This window comes from Pholcus phalangioides, unplaced genomic scaffold, assembly GCF_987345545.1.
Source record: "Pholcus phalangioides strain wild (caught in Gottingen) unplaced genomic scaffold, Ppha-v1.0 ptg000024l_1, whole genome shotgun sequence".
NCBI lineage: Eukaryota > Metazoa > Arthropoda > Arachnida > Araneae > Pholcidae > Pholcus > Pholcus phalangioides.
In genome coordinates this window covers 29,479,171-29,505,790 of record NW_028301616.1, presented here as the reverse complement: position 1 = coordinate 29,505,790, position 26,620 = coordinate 29,479,171, and the positions used below count along the sequence as shown (strand labels likewise).

Genomic DNA, 26,620 nt, shown 5'->3' with positions numbered 1-26,620 from the left:
AATTCCTTATTTTATAAAATCAAAAATTAACTTCTTTAAAATTTCCTATTTCAAATGCTAAAAAGTATTCGGGTGTTGTACCAGCTTCCAATCGCTTATAAAGAATAATTATTAGACTTTATAGCATTTGGAAGCTGGTACACCCCCTGATTACAAGCTTACATGCCAAAAAAAACATTAAAGTATAAAAAATAACTTACTACACATAGAGTAAATATCTGGGAGCAAATATTCCCATTGTACAGTGAAGTCAAATGCTTGAGCACATCTCAATCCTGCTTTTGTTCGTTTTGGCTTTGCCTAATTGAAGAATTCATTGAATTATTGTTTTTGATATAAAATAAATGATAAAGCTAATGCAAAAATGTTTTCGACCCAAACATATAAAACTTTGCTTGAATTTCACAGTGTAGTGTTGCACCTGGGTTTGAACCCAAGGGAGGATATAGATAAACTATTTTTCCTAGCAAACTTGAGGCAAGCAGAGATAGACAGCACCTGCATTTCCAACCCATCTCATTAATGCCAGTAAATTGCATTATAGCAATATGGCTAGAGTTGGTGTTTGGTGAAGTCGTATAGTATTACAAAGAAATTTTTTTACTTAAATTTAATCTATAATTATATGCTCAAAATACTTATATATATATATAAATTCTACACCAAACAAAACTTGCAGATGAGTTTGAGATCACCTGATTCAGTTTTAATAAATATAAGCTTAACTCATTGAGACCTGAGTATTTATTTTTTGGAATTTTCAAAATTTTTTTGCATTTTTGGTACTCAAAAAATGCATTTTAAACATATATGTCAGCAAATCTTTATTTGTTTAATTTCTTTTTTTGCAAATCTCTGTTTATTTATTATTTTGTTTTTTGTGAAGTAAGAAATAATTCATTTTGTGCAAATTTTTTCAGTCAAGGTGATGCAGGGTATATTCATCTTCACATACAATTTTTTCCAGAATTTTATTGCAAAATTTTATGTAATAAATCACACTTTCTTCCTGATCTTTAAAAAAACCCTGAAAGAGTTGAACTTTAAGTACTGCCCTCTGATGAAAGCCCCCAAAGTTCATTCACCATATCTCTAACTCAACACTTACACAATCCTTTAATTCAGGGCTTAACTCCCTGAAGTCAAAGGAAGAAATTCTACAGTGAGAAAGAGCAACCTACAACATTTGAGACATTGGGGTCTGAAAGGGTTATAATAAGCAAATATTGGTTGAACTTATGAATTTGGTACTTAAAAAATGAAAAATTGACATAAAACATACCCAGCACACAGTTTGATTTCTATGATCGAAGTCCATGGCAGATTTTTCCCTGACTTTTGTTATTGTACTTGGTTGCACTAGAGATCCATTCATGTAAATGTGCTGAAGATTTGCTGAGTTTGTAAACAGGAGCGTAGGAGGATCTTGAAAGGGAACTAAGAAAATAAAAGTCATTTCCCATTTTTAATGAAAAGAAACAAGAAAAATTTAAAACTAATCATGCACCTACCCAAATGAAAATTAATTTGTTGTTAATTCATTATTTAGGCACAAATTAATGAAATTTAATACATCAATCCTTTTTCACCTAAAATTCTCCAAAATAAATTGATAAAGATCTGAGAAAATAGTACCATTTATTCCTATGCATTTTCGTCCTTTAGCTTTATACCCTTCCACACAGCTGCATTCATAATAACTGGCTGTCTTTGTGCATATTTGATCGCAAAGCCCACCGTGAGTGCATTCATTAATCTCTGAAATGGATTTAAAGTACATAAATAACACTGCTCAACAAAAACAAAATTAATATTCTTAACCCTTTATATCCTGACTGTACTTGAAAGTACCGCTTTAATCAAATGCTTATATCTTTGTAATATGACCACTTTTACTGAAAGTATCTACAAGAACACGATGAGTGTAGTTCTGACAGCAGACAGCGGATGGCAGAAATCCTTTTTGTTTTTGCTGTGGGCATTTTATTTTTGCCACGTAGCATTCGGAAGAAGTTTTGCAGTAGAGTTGATTTGTGTGTTGTTTATTTAAGAGAATTTAGTGACTAATTAGCAGTTTATATTGGTGCTATTATTTTTTATTCTCTTCTATACTGTACAGGTAAGCATTCCCTATATTTTATTTGAAAATTATTATTTTATTTTCTGTCATGGAGTCAAAAATGTATGCCGTTATTCCAAAGTACAGCCAGGAAATGAAAGTAGTTTTTTTTTTCCCCTATAATAAAAATATAATAAAAATTACTTTAATGTGGAAAACACAATAATGGGGGTGATTTTTTCCTGAGGCAACTGCATTGAATCTTCAAGATTGAGATGGGACAAAAAAAGACATAGCACCTATGATATTCATCATTGGGTGAAGTGTACAAGTCAGATATGCTGCGCTCACTATATGACAGGAATAGGAAGTCAAAGAAATAGGGTCACAGACTGTTTTTCACGATGCTTGAAATGGCATATGTCAATGCCTATGCCATTTATAAAGAAATACGTGGAGAAATTTCACTATTGGAGTTTCAAAGAAACTTGGCAATGGGACTCATAGCCCAAAGAAGTAGCCGAGTGAAGAAAATAGGTCGTCCTGCTGTAAGCACCACACTAGAACAGCCAAAGAAGAGAAGGAATAGTAACTATTCTGTCCTCTAAAGACATCAGGAAACAGAATCTGGGAGCTCATTAGCTTACATTTGTTTTCGGAAGTATCAGCTCGAGTAGTGAAAATAAAAATGTGAGTTTGCATTTTTTTCCCTCTTACATATTACCCATATTCCTGTAGGTACTTCTAACTACCAGCTGCATAATTAATCACTAAAACACTGTAAAAAATATTTTACTCTTTCTTGGGATTATTCTGCACCAAAATTTATCTAATGACACAAAACTATTTTCAAAACTATTTTAATGATTTTAGGGTATATTGGGACTACTGATTTCAAAACTCCATTGGCTTTTGCAGAATCGGCACTAGTCTTTGAGATGATGCATACTCTCAACAATGTGATTTTGATGCTGCTTATTTATTACCATTGAAATTTAATTTTCACTTCATCTCTAAACTAGAGCCTATCTGATAAATCCAATACCAAATTTGGAATTAGTACCCCCAAAATCACTGAGATATTTTTGCCAATGATTTACTGTATTTATTTATAACACACAGTTCTGATGTGAATTGTATGCTGCTTATGTATCTATCACCAGTAAAAATTTAGTATTCACTTTATCTCAAAAACTAGAGCCACACACAATCTGATAAAACCAATGCCAGATTTGAAATCAGCAACCCAAGATTATACTAGAATATCTTCGAGAACAAAATCAGTGTTGAGCAATGTAATCATTAAGCACATTTAAAGAATAATTCCAAAAATGGCACGACAAAATTATTCTCATATGCAAATTTACTATATAGAATGTAACACATTTTTTAATAGGTATAAAAACTTTTGAGTAAATTAAAGCAATTAGTATTCAATGATTGATCATTGTCTTAAATCATTAGTACAAAATATATTGAATGTACTTCAATCTTTTTTTTTAAATATCAATTAAAGGTCTGTTTCTTTTGAACTATTGAAACTAATGGAAAGAAAGACACACAGTAGATTGTTAATGGTATTAACTAAAGCTTGTGTCAAATCATGTTTTGCATTTTGATTGTATGTTTATCTTTTTTCTCTCTCTCTCTCATATTTTCCCACCAATCAAATGCAGGAGAGAAAAAGTTCACTCTCAGATTAAAAAGATTATTAAATTAGTTCCCATTTTATTTCTCTCTTTTTTTTTCTTGCAGAAACTCATGAGCATTGATTTCCTTGTTTCATGAATCATGGTGAAAACAAAAGAAGAAAAAGGTCAATAGGTCATTTTTTTTCATACCTCTTTCTCCCCTTTTATGGGTGAAATAAAATAAAGGGAAAAAAAAGAGTTGGATGATTGCCAAACTGGACCTACAAAGCTCAAGCCTCAAGTGCTTGGATAACAGTGCTTGGCATTAGCTACTTCCTTCTTGAGAATTTTATGAAGTAACCATGAAGTCTTATGACAGACTGAAGAGCCTCTTTCGACACTCTTTCAAGGAAAGACCTTAATTCCATCAACAGAATATGTGTTTCTGTGACATATTGACCGCCATAAAATTATGCCATTAAAAAGAAATGATTCACCAGAAATGTGTAAGCGGATTAGAAGGAGCAAAAAAAATTGTTATTGAAACGAAATTTTTAAACTTACGTGGCATATACTACAAGCTGAAAAAAAATTATTTATTTTTCAATTTAAATAAATCCCGTAGTTATTTATTGTTTTTTTTTTCAATTTTTTTCTTCAAATATATCAATTGATGATTATGGATAGCTGTAAACCTCAATACAAATCACATCCTAAGGAAACTATAAAAAAATAATAGCGTTTTTGCAGTTTAATTTAAAAAGAATAGATAATTATAATTTTTATTTTTATTTATTTATTTTTTTTGTATGTGCACTAAACATAATGCAAGATAGTACAACTAAAGTCACATGTAAATGAAACAATCTTTCTAAAATCCAGAAACTAATACAGTGAAGTCTAAGATGAATACTATGAGACAGATACTTATCTTGAAAGAAATCAAAAGAAAGTCTGTCTAATGATAATTAGGGCTGGTCTAATTAATCGGGTTGTTTAATTGATCAACTGTTAATCGCAGTTAAAAATTTTAGTTGAGTTGATCAGCTCAATCAAAATTTGATTACAATTTTTTTAAAAACTTTATAATTTAACTTGATTTATTTGACTAAACAGATTGTCTTAAATAATGCCCTATACATAATATTTCAGATAAGTGACTATATATAAAGATATTTCAATCAATATTTTTTGATCGAATTGTTAGACTTTGAGGAAACTCAAGAGTCAATTCAATAAAACTAGTGATGATTTCTAAATTTACCAATTATAAAAAGCGACAAGATCCAAGTTAAGAAATTCCAGGATATGGCAAGCATGTTCGGCATATCATTTCCCTTATGCCAGAGACATGAATGTGCAAATTTTCACTTTTGAGTTTATAAGCTGGTTAGATCACTTATTTTGCTATCTAAGTTTTTTCAGAAACGCAAATGTATATCCTCTATTGAAAAACATTTTACAAAACATTTTAGAACAACTTTTATAGAGTAACATTAGTCGTTTTCCAAGTTCTAGAAATTTTCACATTCATGTTTCTGGTAAAGGGGGATGATATTGAAGTAGCTTCAAGCGGGTGGCCTTTATTTCTTATTTGTTTACATTCATTCAGGGGATGGATGTGTGAAATGAATAGAATATATTTTTAAAGCATAAATTAATATTATATAGCTACCAACACTACGTTTGCTATGAATGAATAGCAGTTGAAAATATTCTAATAAAATTTGATTAATTGGTCGATTAATCGATTAAAATGTTCTGATTAACCAGTTAAAAATTTTCATCGATTTCCAGCCCTAGTGTATAGGCATATGCATAATGTCCCACAATCGACTGATGGTTTTCAAAAAATGGGGTGACAAAAAAATTCATTTCATTCAAAGTCATTCTAGTGAAATATAAACTTGGGAAGTCAGGTATTTCAGCTATGTCATTCATGTTGCAAGAGGTTTTATAATTATTAAAATGAAATAAAAACTTTTTATATATGGACACCCTGTGCCTAAAAATCTGATTAGAAAGTTGTTGTCCTGTATATTTCCCCATTTCTAAGTGAAGTATTCACAGAGATATCTGAATTAAAAAATCAGAGAAAAGTTGGGAAAGAAGTGTTGCCTGTTAGTTTTTTGTTGCTTTTCCCCAACTTTCTTTCAATTTTTGAATTCAAATATTTCAGCAGATATTGCACTTAGAAACATTAAATTTTTGTTGGCATCAAGAGAGACGGGGCAACAACTTTCTAATTGGGTTTTTGGGCACAGGGTATCCATATAAAAAGTAAATTTTTTCCTTTTAATAACTATACAAATCCTTGCAACACGAATGACATAGCTGGAATTCCTGACTTCGCAAATTTATATTCCGTAAGAATGGCTTTAATATCTGTCACCGTTTTCTTGATATCCCATTTTGAAAACCATCAGTCGATTGTGGGACACTGTATATACATGTGTGTATAAGCATACAGGATAACTGGGGGGAAAAAGACAATAATGTTCTGGTTCATACTACATGTCATAATTCTATAATCTATCAGCAGTTACTACACAGAACTTTTTTGCTAGAAATTTGTATATATTTTGGGAATTCTTATATTCATCTTTAACTGACCAATGTTCACAATTGTGAACTTTGATTTTATAATCGGATAAAACTATTTTTCTGAATGCACTTGATTTTTTCTCCTGAACGTGGAGATTCTAAACTTAGTTTACAAAACAGAAATTTAATTTATTTCAGTATTTCTGCTATAAATGAAATTTTTTAAATCACCTATATTAACATTATTTTTATTATTTAAACATTTATTATTTTAACTCAACATTTATTATTTTAATGTTGTTTCTATGGACATGGGTAAGTGCAGAAAACATACAGGATTTTTTTTTATGCGTTGTATGGTGGATATCTCAAAACTAAAGGATCAAAAGGAGGTAAATAACAAGAAAAATTTAAGAAAATTAATCCAAATCTTAATGAGGCAGGTAAAAGGTTAATATTGTCTTAACTAAGATATAATCAACAATTATTTCAGAAAAAATATCTATAAGCTTCATAGCAGGGCCCAATACTAAATAGGTATAAAATTCAAGGTCTAGATAATTCTATTGATATAATAGAAATTTTTGAATGCACAGATGATAAGTACACATTCTATTTCTTTCTTATAAAAAGTATGCTAAGATTGTTTTTCTTTCACTTTTGCATTTTTCAAAACAAATACCACATTTCTTGGCCTGTCCAATGCAGACATGTTTTTTAGATCTTGTTTTTGAAAACAACTTTGGAGGCCTAAATTGATTTTGGTTCAAAAAATCATAGCCTTAAAGAGAACCAAAGGAACTTTATAACAAAGTAACTAAAAAGAAAGTCTCAGTTGTAATTACAACGATTTTCATTTAAAATAAACTTAAACTCTACAGGAAAATATTGTGATATGTGCACAGAAAAGCACTGCATCTAAACACATAGTATAGGAAAGAAAATAACCACTTACCGATACATTCTGTACCATTTGGCTCTTTGCCCTCACCACAGAAGCAAAGCGGACCTTTTGGACTAGGTTTGCAGCCATATCGACAACTACTACTAGCACATACACTTTTGTTCGCTTTCATGAAAGAAAACAAATAAACATGGAATCAGAAAGTCATTTTGAATATAGATTCAGTTAATGTATTTAATTTCTCTCACAATGAAAACTAAAATTGACTCCACTCATCCTATGCATGTATTACAAAATAACCTTATAACCTTATATTTTCTATTAATTACTAGATGATTGAATTTTTGTTTTCTTCTTATCTCACTAATGGTAACAACAGTGAAACTTCTCTAAGACGGCTACTCTGCTCTCTGTAGAAAGTTTCTGTCTGAAGAGGAATAGTAGTTGTGCAACGATAGACAGGAAAAAATATTTCGGGAGAGTGCATCAAAGTAATAGTTTTCAATGTTAAAAAAAAAATCTCATGTTAAATTTATTTACAATACCCAAAAACAGATACATATACAGTGAAACCTCACCACACAATGATACTTTTTCATTCTGTAAAAGAGTTACATTGCACATATATCCATGAATTCTTGGGGAGGTGTCTAAGCCCTGTTACAAAGTCTATTGGGGAAGGGAGGCCAAGCACCCAGAGTCTCAGGTTCCAGTGCCTATACCCAACATGGTGTAGTTGAGATCAATTTTTCTACCAATATAACCTAGGTATATTGGTAGAACAATTGTCCGTATTTTTATATATCCACACTCTGCATCAAATTTATGACTTGAAAATAAAAGAAAAAATTTAGAACTCATAAGGGTGACAAATTGAAGATTTTACAAAAATAAGAGCACAGTCGAACAATATTTTGTAGAAACAGAGGGAATGCTAGAGTCCCGCAAAACAGGACATATGATTTGAGCATTAAAATTGATAGAGTGGCGTGCACATCGAAAATAATCGTGATATTTACATGGCTTAGAACAGGTATCTTAAACCTGTTGCTTGCGAGCACCACAGTGCTCTCTGAAGTATCCAGGGTGCTCTACGCTCATATTCGATTTCGTGCTCGCGAGCACTTGATCAATGTCCCAAATTACCACTTTGTACAAATTGCATTGAAGCATTGAAATTATCCTAATTTCATGCATGGGTATGACAAACTTGCTATAAGGGTGCTTTTCTTTTGATGATGGGAACAGGCAGTGCTTGCAACTAGAGAAAAGTTTAAGAACTCTGACTTAGAAGAAGTTTGGCTACCCCTGCTTTATACAGAACTTGAAATGCTAGATCATACGATCGATCCCTTAATCTCTATCCCTAAGATATATGTTCTTTCCTTGCATATATTCTGCTACTCTCTCACTATTATTCTACTGTATCTGTGTGCTAAAAAGTGAAAAAGTTTCCACGAAGCCAAAATTTCCACATCCTTTACATATTCAGAAAAGATCATAGGTTATTTGTCTTGTTTTTCTGGCCTCAAACAGAAGCAATTTTTAACTCTCTTATCAGCTAGGATCAACTGTGTAACATTAGCATATGTCATCCTATTTATAAATGGTTCCAACCTGATAGTATCATACATGAACAGAAAATCTGATTGATCCAAAAAGATATTTATCCTGATGTGTAAAGATTATACAAAGAGAAATCAGCTCTTGATGCATTTGAAAAAAAAAAACACGTTAAAAACTTTTTTGAATTCAGTTATAAGTAGAGCCTGGATAATATGCAATTTGCATATTTTGGCTTTTTCCAGCATTAATGCATATAAATGAATAAAATCAAAGAATTTTCAGAATAAGTGCATATTTGTGAAGGTTTATTGAAGCTCAATCACTTTTTCATAGTTTTTCAAATGAATATATATGCTCATAATATTTTCATAACATCTGGTTTTTTTCCCGCAGGTAGGATTTTTTTTTTCAAATATCAACTGTTTCAGCATTAGCGTCAAAAATTTTCAGTTCTTTTAGAAATAGTCTCAAAATTATTTTTTACTGTTATTTTCGTTACTGAACAGCCATGACTAACTAGAAATTGAAAATGCTTAAATAAAAATATTTAGAAGTTATATGCATATGTGAGGAGGTAAATGAATATGCACTAACAAATAGAAAATATTCATTTTAAAAACATATCTGGTTTTTTTTTTTTGCAGTGATTTTTTCAACGCATATTTTCTCATTTTTGGTGTATATTTTTGAATTTTTAACTTTTTTCAGGATTTTTCAAATACAAACAAAGGACACAACAGGCAAATTGCCTAAACGAGGTGGCAGAAAAAAGATACCCATAAAAGATATGTGTGTGTGTAAAGATAGTATATATTTTGGCATTTTTAAATGCATATTTCGGCTTTTTAAATGCATGTTTTAGCCTTTTTAAGTGCATGTTTTAGCCTTTTTAAGTGCATATTTGCATATTTTGCCACTTTTTAAGTGCATATAATCCGGATAGTTATAAGGAAGTGGCTACAGACAGGTTGGCAGCTGACTTCATGCAGAGGTGGCTGGGAAAGGCAGGAGGTGGTTTTCGTATTATGTCTATGGAGCCTAAATTGTCTGCTCCAAGAAAAACTGGCTGTGGAATAGAGGTGGCCATCTCACTATATTCATCAATTATGGTTTTTTATAATTTACTCTCTAAATTTTTAGATAACTAGAACGTAGTGAATAAAGTGCCGCTGTGGTGGTCGAGTGGTTATAGTGACGGACTCGCGATGCGAGGATCTGGGTTCGAACCCCACAGTGGTGGTCGGCTGAAGTTGGTTTTCTGTGGTTCCCAACTTCAAGGCGCAAATGTGAGCCGATCTCCCCGTTAAAAAGTCTCGCCACAGAGAGCAACAGTCCTGCAACGATAAATCATTCAATCATAACACTTCACTCATAGTTAGAAAAACTGGTGGCAGATGGCAGCACTACACATAACAAGCATTACAGAGAAACAAAAAAACTTCACGTCAGGTTTCACTACACGTACACGCACATTCCCGCATCTACCGATTCGTTGGGGGTTCCGCGGGGGGGGGGGGTTGTGGGCAGGGTGCATGAGTGGTGTAGCAGTAGTAGGTAGGGCCTCCACAAAATGGCTCGGGGATCCATGATGTTCTTAGGTCAGCCACCTCGTCGGGCAGTTTGCCTGTTGTGGCGTGGTATTTGTATTTGTATATAAAAATGAATGAAAAAAACAGTCGTCAATGATTGATGGTTTATTTATGGATTTTTTTTTTTCCTTTTCCTCTACAATAGATGTAGGCTTATTGTAGTGTTGTGCATGTAAGCAGTAGTGTTATTGTGTTGTTCATATAAAACAACTCCTCAACTGTTATAAATTCAATTGTGTGCATGTGTTCCCTTTGGGAAAGAGCGCAAACCATCCCAAGATGGTCTCTCTGGACGGTCAGCGGTCATGTCTGTCTGTCTGCGTGCGTGCGTGTGTTGCAAAAATATGTGTATTTCAAATAGTCTTCCATTTAAGAAATATTTCAAGTTTAAAAGAATTTTTCAATATGAACAATCGGATATATCCAATTCGATATGAATCAACCGGATATTGAACGAAAACTTAAGGAAGTACTTTACATAATTCTAAATTGTTTTACACTTGAACCAGCTCATACTCCAATGTTCAATGCCAGCTGAATAATCCATCAAAAAACAACTTTTTTTTTTTAATATAGGTACCGCAATATATTCTTTTGCACTATGCATACATTTATTTCTACTAAGAAGAAGACTTCTTACTTATTTTCTAGTAAAAGAATAAATTCGAATAGAGTGGCCCAAAATTTTTGATGCGACATCAATAGATATGCATATCTACATGTGCATTTGACATTGCATCATCAAGTAAATAAAATAAATGGAGTATGATTTGATTAATAAAGCTTAAGAGAAAAATATAAAATGTTGTGGATCATTTAGAGATTTATGTCGAATTGCAAAAAACATGGTTGAATATGTGTGAAAAACAAAAAAGATGCCCAAAGAAACAACTGCCCCATTATGTTTTCACAACAGAGTGTCATGTGCAGAGATACGAGGGGAGGGGACAAGCTTCAATGGCTGAGCCAACTGATGTAATGTATTTGCATGCATATACAGTGAAACCTCACTACAATAACGATAAATACCTCGACAACTATGTTTTCAAATCTTGTTTATAATTGCCAATAGTCTATTGTTAAACACTTCTTGATAAAACAATAGCCTGTACTATGATAAATCTCTCTATATAATGACATATTTTAAGAGAATTTGAAAACTACAAATATTTTTTTTTATACTTCACTTAAAATCGTCTTGAATTTAATTTTAACTCCGACACTTGTTTTCATTCTTCCAAGAGCGTCTAATAACATCTGTGTGTTTTGAACATGATCACCAAAAATGTTGATAAAACTGTTAATAATGCCACTTTCTCTGTAGAACACATAAGTGCAATATGGTAAACTTCTATACAGGAACAATGCATTTGGAATGAATTTCAGTAATCAACTAATTAAAATTTTTCATGACAAATAAATACTTTAAAGCACATTTTCTAATGGTACTAACAATACAGATTTAGAAATTATACCACCAACATCATAAATTTGATGGCAAGTGATGACAATGTTGCCTCTCTGTAAATGATAATCCCTCTACAATGATATTTTTTCATGACTGGCAGAATATTGTTATATCAAGGTTTCACTGTATATGAACTGGCATTATCTTATCATCCTCCCCCCCCCCCCCAGTCTTTAATCTATCTCCGCCTATGCAGAGTGTATATACATTGATTCAAAACCAAGCATCTGAAACAGATTTACTCACAACAAAAGGGACCTTCGTCAGAAAAATCTGGACAGTCATGGACCCCGTCACATAGCTTCAAAATCCTCTTGCAGGTTATCCCATCACTGCACCGGAAATAATTTTTTGGACAAGTATGATCACCTTGACCTATAAAAAAAATTGTAAAATAACTAATTTGATTTTTTAGTTATGAAGTGCAATTAGAAAATTTTACCTATGTATGATAATTTTGAAACTAGATAATAATAAATAATATTGGCTAAAATATCTTCAGTTATTTAAAAAAAGAAAACCACTGATACAGACACACCCTGATTTAAAAGAATTGGATAAGACAAACATTTATCTTTGGTAAATTGAGGAAAATGGTTAAATCAGGGTGAAGATGAAGAAAAATATACACACAAGGACTTCAAAAAAGTTGTTGAATCAGGAATTGGCTGTATATTAAAAGAAAAAATGTTTTCAAAAGAGTGATAATAACTCTGTACCTCAGAACCATATTATCTAATGTCTATTTGAGTGATTTTACAGCATGAAGGGAAAACAATAATTGTTATTGTTTTCTCTTCATATACTACTACTACTCAACCTTACATGCACCTGGTACATATTCGTCTGCAGAATTTCTAACAAATTGGTATATGCCTGAATGTGCGTGTACATGTAGTGAACCTAACATGAAATTATTTGTTTCTGTGTAATGCTTGTTATGTGTAGCGCTGCCACCTACCATCAATTTTTCTAACTATGAGTGAAGTATAATGATTGAATAATTGTACTGTTGCAGACCTGTTGCTCTCTATGGCGAGACTTTTTAAATTTAAAGGGGAGATTGGCTCACATTTGCGCCTCAAAGTTGGGAACCGCAACTTTCTCTTTATGCTGTAAAATTACTCAAATGGACATACGATAGTATGATTCTAAAGAACAGATTTTAACTAAAATACAATACTATGGCCCTAAAACTGCAGAATGAGAACTACAAGGATACAGTAATATCTCAAAATTGACAAAAATGGATGTACGGTTAGTATGGTTCTGAGGTACAGAACTGTAACCAAAATTTAATATAATTATTCATATTGAGATACTTCAGAAAAAATTGATTCAAGTTATTTTTCCTTGAAATGCACAGATTGATCATTATGATAATAAATACAACTTAACATAATTATGGTATCTATGGTCACCTGTTTAATACCTTTGATGTATAAGAGAGAAAAGGAAGTAGAACCAAAAATTTTAAGTATTCTTTCATACTACTAAATAACTTCATTCCTTTGCTGAACAAAAATGGCAACTTATTTATTTTTCCACTATAAATTCATTTTTTAATTATCTTTTATCTAGAGAAATTTTCATTTACGCATTATAAAAACATATTTTCAGAATTTTAAATGACAAAAGAAAACTGGGCTTACAGACTGAAGCTTCTTCATCTGTGTTATCACTGTGACCATCGATTGAACAATCTACATCACCATCACATACCCAGCCTATAGGAATGCATTGTCCACTTTTCCGGCACTGAAACTGGCCTTGAGTACAGGTTTGTATTTCTATGCAATTTGGAAGCAAGAAAAAAAATAGGGAGTCTCAGTTTATTAAAGTAACTCTTTGAATGAATGCAAAAAAACAATGTTATGAACATTCCTCTCTTAGAAAATTTGACAAAAATTATTTCCAAATTATATTTTATAGCAAGTAATAAAGGGTGGAACCAGTGTGAAAAGGAAAATCAAGAGATTGATATAATATTCCATTTTAAAGACAGGGTCTTCTGTGTTACAAAGATACACATCAAACCACTAATAATCGATAAAACTAGTGATAACTACTCAGCTAATGAAGATAATTTGTTCCAGAATCACATTCCTAAGCCAAAATTTTAGCCAAAACGGGATTTCCTATAATTTTCTACAAAAAATTGTTTAATGTGTCTCGGGTACAGACTGAAATTCATAGATGAGTCAGGGGTCAGACATATAACAAAGAGAATCAGATTACACAACGAGTTCAGGGGCTCCAATTTTAAGGTACCTAGAGGGCTCTCTTATACACAATATGCATTAAAATATGAGATTCAAAGTAACATGTACAAGTATAAATATAGTCTATACACAGTTTTCAATGTACAGAAGAGTCTCATTAACCTGAGGTGAATAGGGGGACCAAGACCATCTCGGATTACTGAAAGCTCTGATTATCCAGAATCACGTAATAGAAAATTACTCTTAAAAGTGTGGAGAGGGAGATTTCCTACTCCTGTTGTGCCCTTAATTTAATTCATTATACAGCTGCAATATGTATGGACTCTTCGCATAAGGGAGGCTAACAGAGGCTTCAACCCTGGGGGACCCGGTATGAACGGTTTTTTTTGTAAGTTTAAAAGAAATGTGTGGTTTTCATAACACCTAAAAAGTTACATTATCCCCTGACGAATAACTCATGAATCTACTGACATTGTCAGACAGATAATTAAGACAGGGCTTGTTTAAATCTCTGGGAAACAGCCATAGTAAAATTTTTTTTTTGAGGGCTACTCTTCTTTTTCAGCTAATTTTTTGTTTCCGCTGGGATTATTCGTGTCACTATTTAATTTTGTTCTGGGATGATACCATTTTCTTGTGAAGTGTGAAGATTATTCCTTTTCATTTTACTTGTTATTTTCCTCTTACATCATGCATTCTATTCTGAGTATCGTTGAGATGTGTTCTCAAGAGAAACACTATTTTTTTCTAAACGTCAAGCCAACATTAAGTCATGAAGAAGTTAAAAACATTGTTACATTGTTCTTTACATGTGTTATTCGTGCCATGATAAATGACAGTTTCTAGAATCTGTAAGTGAAATATGGGGACGCTGTGCAGTTGTGTGGGAATTGCAATGGACTCATGAGGACCAGGGGTTTAACGTCTGCTAGCAGCACAGTGCTCTTTTGGTTACTATTTTTACCTGCTACTAGACATGACAGTCCCATTTGAAAAAGTGTCTCTGCAGAGGACAGGCAGACCTACAACATGATACTTGCATAATATGGAAATTAAATCTCATATACCATCTTCACTTCAAAATATGAAAGACAGATTGCAGCACAGCAGGAACATGAAACAAGCACAACTCTGAAAACATAAATATGTTAAGGCCTTGCATGTACACACACATGCACATGTTTTTGCATGTACCCAGAGGTGGATTTATGGTTTTGCCATGAGTGAGCTACATGAATTTTCTGCCCTTCTCTCATTCTAGTCTGGTTTCCTTGACCGCTCATTCTTAGAATTTACCTCTCTGTGTTATGTGTTATAACCTCACACCAGATATATATTTGGAGGGGAGGGAGCTATAGCCCAGGGCGGCACATTTATTTAATTGGTGGCCAAGAATATTAAATTACAAGAGGGGAAAAAGTTACAAAATTTGAATAGCCCGCAGGAACAACGTCATAAATCCATTTTACCCCCCCCCCCCCACCACCACTCCCTCCTGCAGATATGCTCGTGTCTCTAAGCCATGGCCACTCTTTTGATCACCCATATGCTTGTGTACTTTTTTGGTTACTCCTATGCTCACACACTCTCTATGTCAGCGGTCACCATAGCGACTATAAATCGGTATTTGCATGTAAAATTTTACCGGAAAAGTTAAAAAAACTATTATTTAGGATCGTTTTCTCAAGATTGAAGTAATTTTTGGCTCTTAAGAGATTTTGCTGGCCCCTAAAGATTTTTTAAGATTTGTCAAGCTCTGCTCTACATAACTTTGTCATTCATATGCTTGCACACACTGTTGTTATGCTCTCACACATCTGAGTTATTCTTTTGCTTCCCTCACTATCTAGGTCACTCATATGCTAGCACATTTTTTTTTCACTCACATGCTTGCAAACTATCTAGATCACTCGTTTGGTTACTCACTGATCTTGTCCTAGGTCCTACAGTAACTATTATTTAAGGTTTTATCATCTGTGGGTTATACAAATTTCTAGCTCATCTCCCTTGACCACTCATTCCTCAAATTTGCCACACCTGGGACTGAATTTGAGACCTTGAGATATAGCCTGTAAATCCCCCCCCCCCCCATAAATATGCCACTGCACATACCGATTAAACGTATGGTTAAGTGATAGGCATGCAAATATGAATTCTGAAAAAAAAATTTTGTTATATTTAAGAATAACACATACCAGGTCTTGACAAATCCCAAGGATAGGTAACCATGATGACTAGAAAATTGATATTGGTACCCAAAATTTTCTGATTTCATGACAGTGTGTCTGTTTCTCAATGCAGGATGGGGATATAAAGTCCCGGAAAATTCGAAACATTATTTAGGATAGTGAGACGGCTTTTCCTCAGCCTAATATATCAAGGAAGTAGACATTTTCCTGGATATTTTGCTGAGAACTCAGAAAGAAAAGTCATCTTGTCTCCACTGGTAATCAAACCCAGGTCCACTTGCAAATCGGATAAGTGTGCTACCATATACATCACTGGAGACACAATCATTTTTCTTTTTTTTTTCCGGAGTTCACTCTGCATAATACCCAGAAAATGTTTATTTCCTCGATGTACTGGGCTGAGAAAAAGCTGGCCCCTTCTCTCTACCATCCCACATGAAAGGGAAGGGGCATTTGCTGAAGTTAAGGACGGCTGTTAATTGCTTCTATTTCAGCACCTAACTCCACAGTGCATGAAATAATGAAGGCAGGGTTGTGTCTCCAGTAGTGTAGCAGCGCACTTGCCCAGTTTGCAAGAGGACCTGCATTTAATTTCCAGAGGAAACCAGGTGACTTTTCTTTCAGGTTTCAACTCTGCGTAATATCCATGAAAAGTCTAGTTCCTTGATGTATTACAGGGGTTCTAAAAATTCAAACCGTGAACTGCAGCACCCTGGTATGGTGTGACTCCAACTTTTTCAGGAGCAGCGGCGGGGGGCACTGACAAAGGTTTTTAGAAGAGATTCTTTGTTAAACTGCCTCAGATAGACCACTGGAGTCACGACCTACCTTCCTATTTTCATGCACTGTGGCATGGGGGCTGAAGTAGAGGCATTAATGTCTTCCCGTAACTTCAGCAAATGTCCCTTCCCTCGGGTGGGACAGTAGATAGAGAAAGGTGGAAATGAGGAAACTTTTTTCCTAGCCCAATACATCATGTATTAGGTGTTTAATGCATGCATCTTGATATGAAAAAACCTGTCTCACTCTATCATCCTGCCTAGGGAGCCATTTGCTGAAGTTGAGAAAGTGTATTAATGCCTCTACTTTAGTGTGAAGCCACAGTGCATAAAATACTACAAAATGCACAGTCATGTCTCCAGTGGTGTATATGGTAGTGCACTTGCCCTGTTTCAAGAGAACCTGGGTTTGATTCCCGATAGAAACTAGTAGACTTTTCCTTCAGAGAGTTCACCTAATAGGCGGAGATAGACTTGGAAGTCTGGGGGGGAGGGCATGGTCATTATCACTGAGGGGCATGATGATGATGATGATATCAATTCATATATACGTGACAATGCCCCTGTATCTCCGCCAATGGTTCACCTTGACATATTATCCTCCTAACCAGATCGTGGCCTATCGCCCTATCTCAATGAAGTAAGCAGGTGGTCGAAGAAGACCTGGGGCAGATTAGAAGCTGCAAACACGTGTAGTGAACCCGATGTATTGGATTGGAACGAATTTAGTCAAACTGCGCCACGAACCTAATGCAAAGTTTGTTTCTGTGTAATACTTTAGTCTGGGGGCTGCGAGTGGTTCTATTTATCTGTGTAATGCTTGTTATATTGCAGTCATCTACATTTCAAACTATGAGTGAAGTACAGTGATTGAATACTTGTATCATTGCAGGCCTGCTGCTGTGTGGTGAAGCTTTTTAATGGGGAGATCAGCTCGCATTCTGGTCTCGCAGAATAATATATGGGAAATGTCTATTTCCTTGATTATCTTGAACCGTTTTTTATAAAACCAAATCATGGAGCCTTAGAAATTTGGCTGGTGCTTAATTTTCTTTTGTTTCTTTTTTTTGTCAAGCCCTGCAGGTACAAAACTTTAGGCGCCAATTTAAAATTTCCAGTCACCACGGCGAGCAGGATTCATCAAACCCTGTTGCATAGGAAATGATAAATACATTTCATATTCAACTTTTAATTTCATTTCTTCTAGAAGTACGTGTTAGCACATGTTCATGTTTCTAGCTAATTATATTTACTTAATTAGCAATAAAAGAGGATATGATGGGGGGGAAAACGACAAACTACGGAATAACTTTCTTGTAAGTAAATAACGTGCGCGACAAGATAAGAAAAGATCGTGGGGAGCGATTGCACTTACCGCTCTCACTCGAGGCTGGGATATATACAACTTGTCCGATGAGCAGATATACAAACACAAAATACAATGGAGAAAAACTTTGGAAAGACATCTCCGTTTTGTGCTGCTGGACAAATACACAAATGTTGTGTGTTCGCCTACATAATAATTACTCTAATGCAGATTGCGAAAGGAGCACAAGCACGTTAAATACACACACACGCTCGCTCCTTCTTTATTTATCGCGCAGCAGCAGCAGCTCAATCACAACAAGATGCAGCAGCTCCATCACATAAACAACATAAGCTCTGGAGGACGAGAGGATGGAGAAAAGAGAGAAAGAGAGAGGAAGGAGTACGGCGGTTATGACCTCGAATCGATCCATATTATAACGGTACGCGAAATATTATCATCAGCGATCCAAAAGTTGGAGCATTTTCACTTTGTTGCGATTTAAATCAAATTAATTTTGAAATGAAATCACTAAATCTAGTCGAGAATCAATATATAAATGAATGTTGTTGCCGGAGGAGTTTTCGTTACCGCGTACGACTTCGAATCTGTTGGGGCCGATTCCTGCGTGGGCAGTGGCGGATTAAAGTCGGTCGAGGGCCCAAAAAGAAAATATTGGGCCCCTTAAATTAGGAAAAAGTGTGAAAGGAGTGCGTGGCCGGTTCACCTGCCGTTAAATCCACCTCTGTGCGTGGACCAAATACATCAGAGCCGCCTTTAGAGCATCATGGGCCCCCGAGCCGAGTGATTTTTCTGCGGCCCAACCAGGTGAATTTACATGATTGTTCTCGAATATTTCAACCAGATATGATTTTTGTGAGGCTCCTCTTCAGGGCCGCAACTACGGGGGAGCAAGCGGGTCTGGTGCCCCGTGCACCGGACCGGAGAGGGCTCAAATTTCATCCTCTAACGTCCTCTTCAACATTACAGAGGGGCGCCAAAATGCGTGCTTGTCCCAGCTAACCAAGCATCTACCTGCTCCTCTTCTCTTGAGGCTCCGGGCCATGCTGTGTTGGCCGTGCCCACGCATGACCATGAGTTAAGACGGCACTTCAGCACGGTCAATAACTGAATTCAAATTGTGTTGAGTCCCCCACTACGACATGCGCTCCCCCTCAAATATAGGTATGATATAACTCCACCCAGAGGTCCGGGATGATTCTTACATTGTTTCCTCACTACATAAATTCGCTATAGAGACAGGGCCTAGGATTTGAGGAACTTATGAGGAACGGCTCGGCCCTAGGGAAATCCGACTTTTTTTGAGGCCCCCCCCTGTATGTAGGGTGCTTAACCTTTGGTGCTCCCAAAGGTGCTTAAACCTTTGGGAGAGTGCGAGGTACTTCACTGGTTTGAAAACATGTCGCGGGCACATAAGTAATCTATGAATGTGGCACGGACCACTTAATTGAAATAACAATGTGCCGCGGGCAACTTCATAATGATTTGGAGCAGTGCCCCAGATCAATTATGTGATTTGTGAATGTGCCGCGGGGATCACTTAAGTGAGGTGGGAATGTGCCGCGGGTCACTTGAGTGATTTCTAACTGCAATATGGGGCTTGAGTGATATGCAAGTGTGCGTGAACCGTCTACGACGAATGTGCTACCGTCTGCTGTAAATGTGCAGCGGGTCCCTTATTGAGTGATCCGAAAATGTGTCGTGGTCAGCTGAAATTCTCTGGAACTGCACCGTGAATCCCTCAGGTAAAATGGAACTGCACCACGAGTCTGTGGGAAGTTCCGCTTAGTTGATCTCTACAAAATCATGTGTGAGGTTACGGACCACATCAGATGACTCTGAGAGCCACATTTGGTCGGCGGGGCAAAGGTTGAGCATATACCTATGGGCAAAAAGCATTCTTTGAGGCAGAGACGTACACACAGGAGTAGAGGGACATGGGGAGCCCGTGACTCCACCCCCCCCCCCCACACACACACACACCTCCAACACGATAGAAAATTAAAAACTTCTGTTAAAGTTCTTCTAGATGAAAATTAATATGTCGTTAGAAAATGTTGATTTTGGTATCCGAATAGTCCCCGAGAATTTGTGGGGGGGGCTTCGCACGTGCCCCGTTTACCCATGCGAGAAGCCCTTTCAACTGGACTTGGCACCCCTACTAGAGCGGCGCCCAATGGGCCGAAGAACCACTCTTGATAGTGGACCCTGCCAAAAATCTCAGCTACGGCCGTATCTCAGACTAGAGGTCCTGCTACTATCAGGGCCGTCTTAAGAGCATCATAGGCCCCTGGGCGAAGTGATTTTCCTGAGGCCCTATAAGGCAAATTTACGCATTCACTCTCGGGAATTGTGACCCGAATCTAATCTGTTCGGGGCTCCCGGACTGTGCTGAATTGGCCCATGCGTTGAGATGACACTGCCTGCCACGGGATATGAAGTCAATGCTGGGTCGAAACTAGAATGCGGAGAAGCGAAGAACATTTGCCCAGAGGCCCGATAGTTTTGAGTGCCTGAATTCAAACAACGCTGGGCTCTAATGACCGCTTTCACAGGCGACACAGTGGTGATCGTTTTCTGTGATTTTCCAACTTTGGGCCGATCTCACCATTAAAATGTTTCACTGCAGAGAGCGCCAGACCCTACAACGGTACACTTCACTCACAATTCGAAACATAGACAGCAGCCCTGTGTATAACTACATTCTTTTCTATATTTCGAACCGAGCACAACTCCGGTCTATCGCCATGAGCAATTGATTTCTGATTGAGGGGTTTGAGTGTGTTGTGTGTGCCTAACAGTCTGAGTGAGTGCGTGTCTAGTGTCGTCTGATTTTCAGTGTTGCCATCTATATGCTTCCAATTGTGAGTGAATTCTAATGATTAGAGCAGAGGTTCTTTACCTATTTTGGTGGCAACCCAAAGGTGATCTTGTTGCTGATATTGGGTCGTGGCAGAAAAATGTTAAGAAACCCCTAGATTAGAGCCCGGAAGTTCAGACAAAATGCCATAACTGCCTTTTTTTGCCTATTCTCAAACTTTTTTTTGCAAAAATGTCTTTTTTGAGTTTTTTAAGTTTCAGATCCTTAGAATAAGAGGATCGATTGCCATCCAGATGGATGGAGCTTGAATTTTAAACGTGTTCCCGTAACAAGTCGATTGTCCTCGTCTGATTTTCTTCATTGTAGTAGATGGAATGGTAAGGGAAGGGGAAAAATTTGAAGTTTCTCAAACATGTTAAATAGCCAGTAAATCATACGTAAAAATTATGTGCAATTTCGTTGAGAAATTGAAAGAGTGTTGATGTTAAAAATTGATGTGTTGATCCGTCTGCCAGGAAATGAATGTTTTTACTAGCGCCCTCTGCTGTTTAATTGAAACACTAATTTCTGAATGACTATTATGGGAATATGTTCACCTCTTTTTTTGGAAAGATTTATGTTAAAAATTATTATTGTGATAAAATATATTTACACTGAGAAATCTGATGCAATGAAATATCGGTTGACATAGTTTTTACTTTTTATTTTGGTTGGTAAACAAGTTTTGTTTCGTTTCGAGTCAGTTTAGGTTTCGATTTTGTGCGCGCCTGAAAAAATTAGTTTTGTTTTTTAGCGTCATCTATTTGTGACTTTTGAATATTATTCTAATTTCACACATATGAATTTTTTGGTCCTACTTTTTCATATTCTATTTCTTTTTTACACGAGAAATCACTTTCTCAACAATTTACAAAATAATTAATTATTTTGATAAGTTCTGCCCTCTCATAAAATAATCGGGTGCAGTCAAATATCGGTTAATACGTTTCTGCTGCATTAGAAAGCCTCAACCATTCAAGTAACACTTAAGTGATCTGTGGCGCATTTTCAGATCATTTAGGGCCGTATTCACAGTGCAGTTTAAGTGACCCGAGACACAGTTCCAGTTTCTGAATTGGCGTTGTTAGTAGCACATCATAAATTGCATTTCTAAGTATTTATTCGGCAGCAGAAAAATTCTAATTGATTGGTTGACGAATAAAATTGAGTTGTTTGTTACACCCTGTAAAGTAGTTTACCGTATATCATTTGTGTGTACTACACAGAAAGTAGCTTCACGGCAATTTCATTAACACTTTCGGAGGTGCAGATGGTGCAAAACAATCATCGTCATCCTCGAAAGAACAAAAACTAGTGAGGAGTTTAAAAACATATTGAAGGTGATTTTGAGTGAAATATAAAAAATATCGTTGTAGCAGAGAGAGAGAGAGAGAGTTTTGCAATCTCCTCAAAAAATATCGATATAGAGGGATTTATTGTACTAAAGAATACCGTTGTATTCAGTAGGAGTTTAACATTTTAGACTGCATAGGCAATCCCAAGCAAGATTCGCTTGAAATATCGTTGAAGAGGGATTTATCGTTATATCGAGTGTCGTTGTAGCCAAGTTTCACTGTATATAATGTATATTTCCAATCTTTAACACTGATATTTTCGAAATGATGAGACGTCTTTGTATAGAGTGGATCCCCGCTTAAAGTTCCCATTGTACGTTTTCCCGCTTAGTACGACTTATTTTCCAACTTTCACTAATACTCATCAAAATTTCTCGCTTACAACGTTTTTCATGATGATTTTTTGAAAAATGTTATAAGGGGGTGTACTGTATATTATTTGTCTCACGATTATCTTCCGGCTCGTGATTATGAACTAATTCCGAATTGTAAATTTCTTGTACCATTTTCATCGGCATGGACTTTCTTTTATTCGTAGTCTTTCTTTCTATATTTCCACGCCAAATATTACGATCCATCATTGAAACGGTAGATTCAGCGATGTAGAAAATTTTTCCCCAGTTTTCGGACCCTTACGCCTTTAGTGAGAAATTGAATTTTCTGGAATAGCCGAAACTAATATATGGAAATAAAAGTTATTTTTTCTTCTCCGGGAATCGAACCCGGGTGCCGTTACACGTTGGACAAGTGCGCTAACCAATACACCGGAGACACACTTTGGAATTCCTTATAACACGCATTAGAAACATGAAGCACTGAGTGGAGACAGCAGCCTCCCTTAACAGCATTTTTCGCCCCAGTTGGCGTTTTTGTATTAATATAATTTGTTTTATATTTCGGGCCGAAAAATAACTTGCTGTAGTTAAGGGAGGCTGCTGTCTCCACTCTCAGCGCTTCACGCTACTAATGCGTGTTATAAGGAGTTGAAAAGTGTGTCTGTGGTGTATTGGTTAGCGCACTTGCCCGGTATGCAAGGGGATCCGGGTTCGATTACCGTATGAGACAAATCACTTCTCTTTTTGAATATTAGTTTCGGCATAACATCCAGAAAATTCAATTTCTCAGTATATTTCGAGCCGAAAAATACCATCCCTTACGCTTCAGTTATTTTTCCTTTTTTTCAATGCCTATTTTAGACATTTTTACCTCCCTATTTTGACCGTTTTTAGTGCCTAAACTTCCAGGCTCTCTCTAGTAATGATTGAATATTTGTACCGTTGTAGGTCTGGTGCTCTTTGTGGTTGGACTTTTTAACGGGGAGCCTGCCTCGAAGTAGGGATTCGCAGAAAATCAACTTCAGCTGACCACCACTGGGTCCTCACGATGCGAGTCTGTCACTCTGAACACCCCAGCGAAAGAAAAATGAGCACCTCAGCTGATAGAAAAGAAAGCACCACCCGCACATAGATTGGAGTGGGCATAGTCCCCACCCTTTTGCCAAATTAGGCCGGATAGTCAAAAGAGTATATGTATATTTTTTTTCTTGAATATTTATTCCATGACTTCAGATTTCAAGTGGCTAATATTCATGGGCGATTTTTACAGCCCCGAAATTGGCTGCTTTTTGTATTTTACGCAAGGCCCATATGCATTGACATAAGATTAACTTATTATATTAACTGGTTATATTATATCAATGCATATGCCCACATGCTCCCCCCTTCCTCAAAAAACACTACAGTAGAACCTCTCGATAATGGATAACAATAGGACCAAAACTCCCGCTATTTGGGAGGTACAATATACAATAGAACCTCGTTTATACGACTTTCGCATCGTCCTCGTTAATATGACATTTGACTTCGGTCGCAATTGGTTCCTATATGTTAGTGTGTAGAAGTGATACACCAGTAGTTATGCATAATCATCAATGGTCCCGATAAAGAAAGTGAGTAAATTTCACTACATTTATCACTTTTACCGTTTTACCAGCGATTATACATACTTTCCCAGAAAGAAAAATCGGGAAGTTGGAGAAAGGCTGATATAAATATGCCGGGACTGATAGGGTTAGCTATAATTCTTATCATTTTTTTGTTTTCAAGCAATTAATTCAATATAGAAGGGCCCGGATCTAGTATGTGGGGGCATGACCAAGTCCAGACATGGTCCACGCTCTGTCCCAAGAGGGATGTAAGCGTCTTACCTCGAGGGGTTGGACCACGCTGGGGAGAGGGGGCCATGACTAACCCCCCCCCCCCTTAAAAAAAAATATGTCTGCGCATTCACCTCTGTCCAGGGCCGTATCAATTACTTTGGGTCCCTTGAGCCCATTCAGAAAAGCGGCGGAACAGCGTTATCCAAAAATATATATTTTTTTTTATGAGTAATTCTGTGGTGTTTGATCAGAACATGATATCTCCAAAAAATGGTTTTTTGATCTAGTAGCAAGTCTTGCCAATTATAACTAATTAGAAGTAAGATAAATGCACTAATGCATGCATACGGCTAAACAACATGCTGATGTATGATATTTTCATTTGCGTGTATGCTTTATTTTTGATTTTTAAATGCAATGAAAATGCTTATATCTCACAAGTGGGGTTTTGGAGTTATGTTCTGACCAAACACCACAGAATTTCGTCGTCTCCGTTTTATGGGGGGAATTTTTTTTGTTGAGCAATAGCTATTAAAAATACTAAAATTTGGAGTAAAATTTAATTTTGATGCGTGAACCGTATGTATACTGAGTGACAAATGCTAAGGAAGTGTTATTTTTCGTCATACCTCACGATAGACATCCTGAAGTAACTTTACTATCATGCAAAACGGGAAAGATCACCACGCGGCGAAAAAAAAGATGCTTCTTATAGCAATTGTAAACAGTTACGAGAGAAAAGTGCTCGTTCTGCTGCAAATAAGGGTAAGGTAAGAGTTCTTCAGTATGAAATGTAACCTCCTCGAACACTGATGCACAGTTGGCATCTGCTGTGCATACTGTCCATAAAAAACTAGAGAGGAGCTAGATATTTTTTTCTCATTCGTACTTCAAGGCGATTTTGCGTTACTATTTGCGTGAACAAATGATTCTGCCACCCACCCCCCACTGCAAAATGTTTTGCAGATTTTTCAACAGTTTTGGTTGCGTTCCCGGAAATACTTCACCTTGGCCCACCTCATATTAGCCACCATATCTATAGCAATATTGGATATGCAGGCCCATATCAAAAAGTTTCGTTCGGAGGAGAGAAAGTGATAGAATAGATATTGCCACCTTTTTCCAGTCGTTCCCATTTCGGGGGGGCAGACCCCCCCCCCCCCACACTGCGGTCTTCTTGTTATATCTACGTTTTAGAAAATTCACCCTTTTCAGGGGTTTCCGAAATTTTATTTTTCCCACTCTGCGAAACATCTCTTCATTGATACGAATATTTCTTTTCCCACGCACCAGCACCCAAATTGCCTCCAAGCAGGGCAGATGCTTCAGGATAATACAAAAAAGGCAGTCCGAAGAAAAATTCCGGAAAGAAACTGCAACATCCATTTTGAAAATACCATTGTTTGCTCACATCTGTTATATACGGTTTTCGAATCTGGTAACCCAATATCTTTTAGAGAAGCGTCTCAACTTGTGGTCCGTAGAGAAACAGACTTGATAATTCAATAGTAACTTGAAAACTTATTCAGTTGTAATGGATATAGCAATTACTATCCATACTAAGTTCACCATACCTCAAGGAAAATACGGGATATCACTAATTATCGCCAAAAATTTTTTTTACAAATTCACTAATTACTGCTAAAATTGTGTGAAACGCATTTGACGAAAAATATTCAAATGGCATTTCATTGAGATATTAAATACGATAAAACACGGGATGTTACCAATTGTCAAAAAATGTAGGCGTAAGTCAGCAAAATTCCCAATTGCGGTAATCGCTAGAAATTGAGAAAACGTTAAACCTGAAAAATATGCGAGTTGAGAATATTGTCGTAGAAAAAACGGGATAAATGAATGAAAAATACAGGACCCATCTGGTCCGTCGAATCGTTTCAGACAATTTACTGGTCCTTGGGTTCAGAAACGCCAAGGTAATTTTATTGTCCGAGGCGTATACTTTGCCTTT

The 26,620-nt window shown here is 36.0% G+C and overlaps 1 protein-coding gene across 3 annotated transcripts in view; it reads right to left on the bottom strand.

The window, feature by feature from the left end:
* Positions 1 to 18,587, bottom strand: part of LRP1 (LDL receptor protein 1) — a 109,285-nt gene extending 90,698 nt beyond the window's left edge. For all 3 annotated transcript variants that reach the window (XM_089250733.1, XM_089250735.1, XM_089250734.1), the window contains exons 1-7: positions 18,327 to 18,587; positions 13,414 to 13,551; positions 12,008 to 12,136; positions 7,190 to 7,303; positions 1,636 to 1,758; positions 1,283 to 1,437; positions 201 to 300 (exon numbers count right to left, since the gene is read on the bottom strand). In XM_089250733.1, coding sequence (XP_089106859.1) covers positions 201 to 300; positions 1,283 to 1,437; positions 1,636 to 1,758; positions 7,190 to 7,303; positions 12,008 to 12,136; positions 13,414 to 13,551; positions 18,327 to 18,417 — 850 coding nt within the window. In that variant the 5' untranslated portion in view covers positions 18,418 to 18,587. The remainder of the gene's footprint in view (positions 1 to 200; positions 301 to 1,282; positions 1,438 to 1,635; positions 1,759 to 7,189; positions 7,304 to 12,007; positions 12,137 to 13,413; positions 13,552 to 18,326) is intronic.
* Positions 18,588 to 26,620: the final 8,033 nt, after the last annotated feature.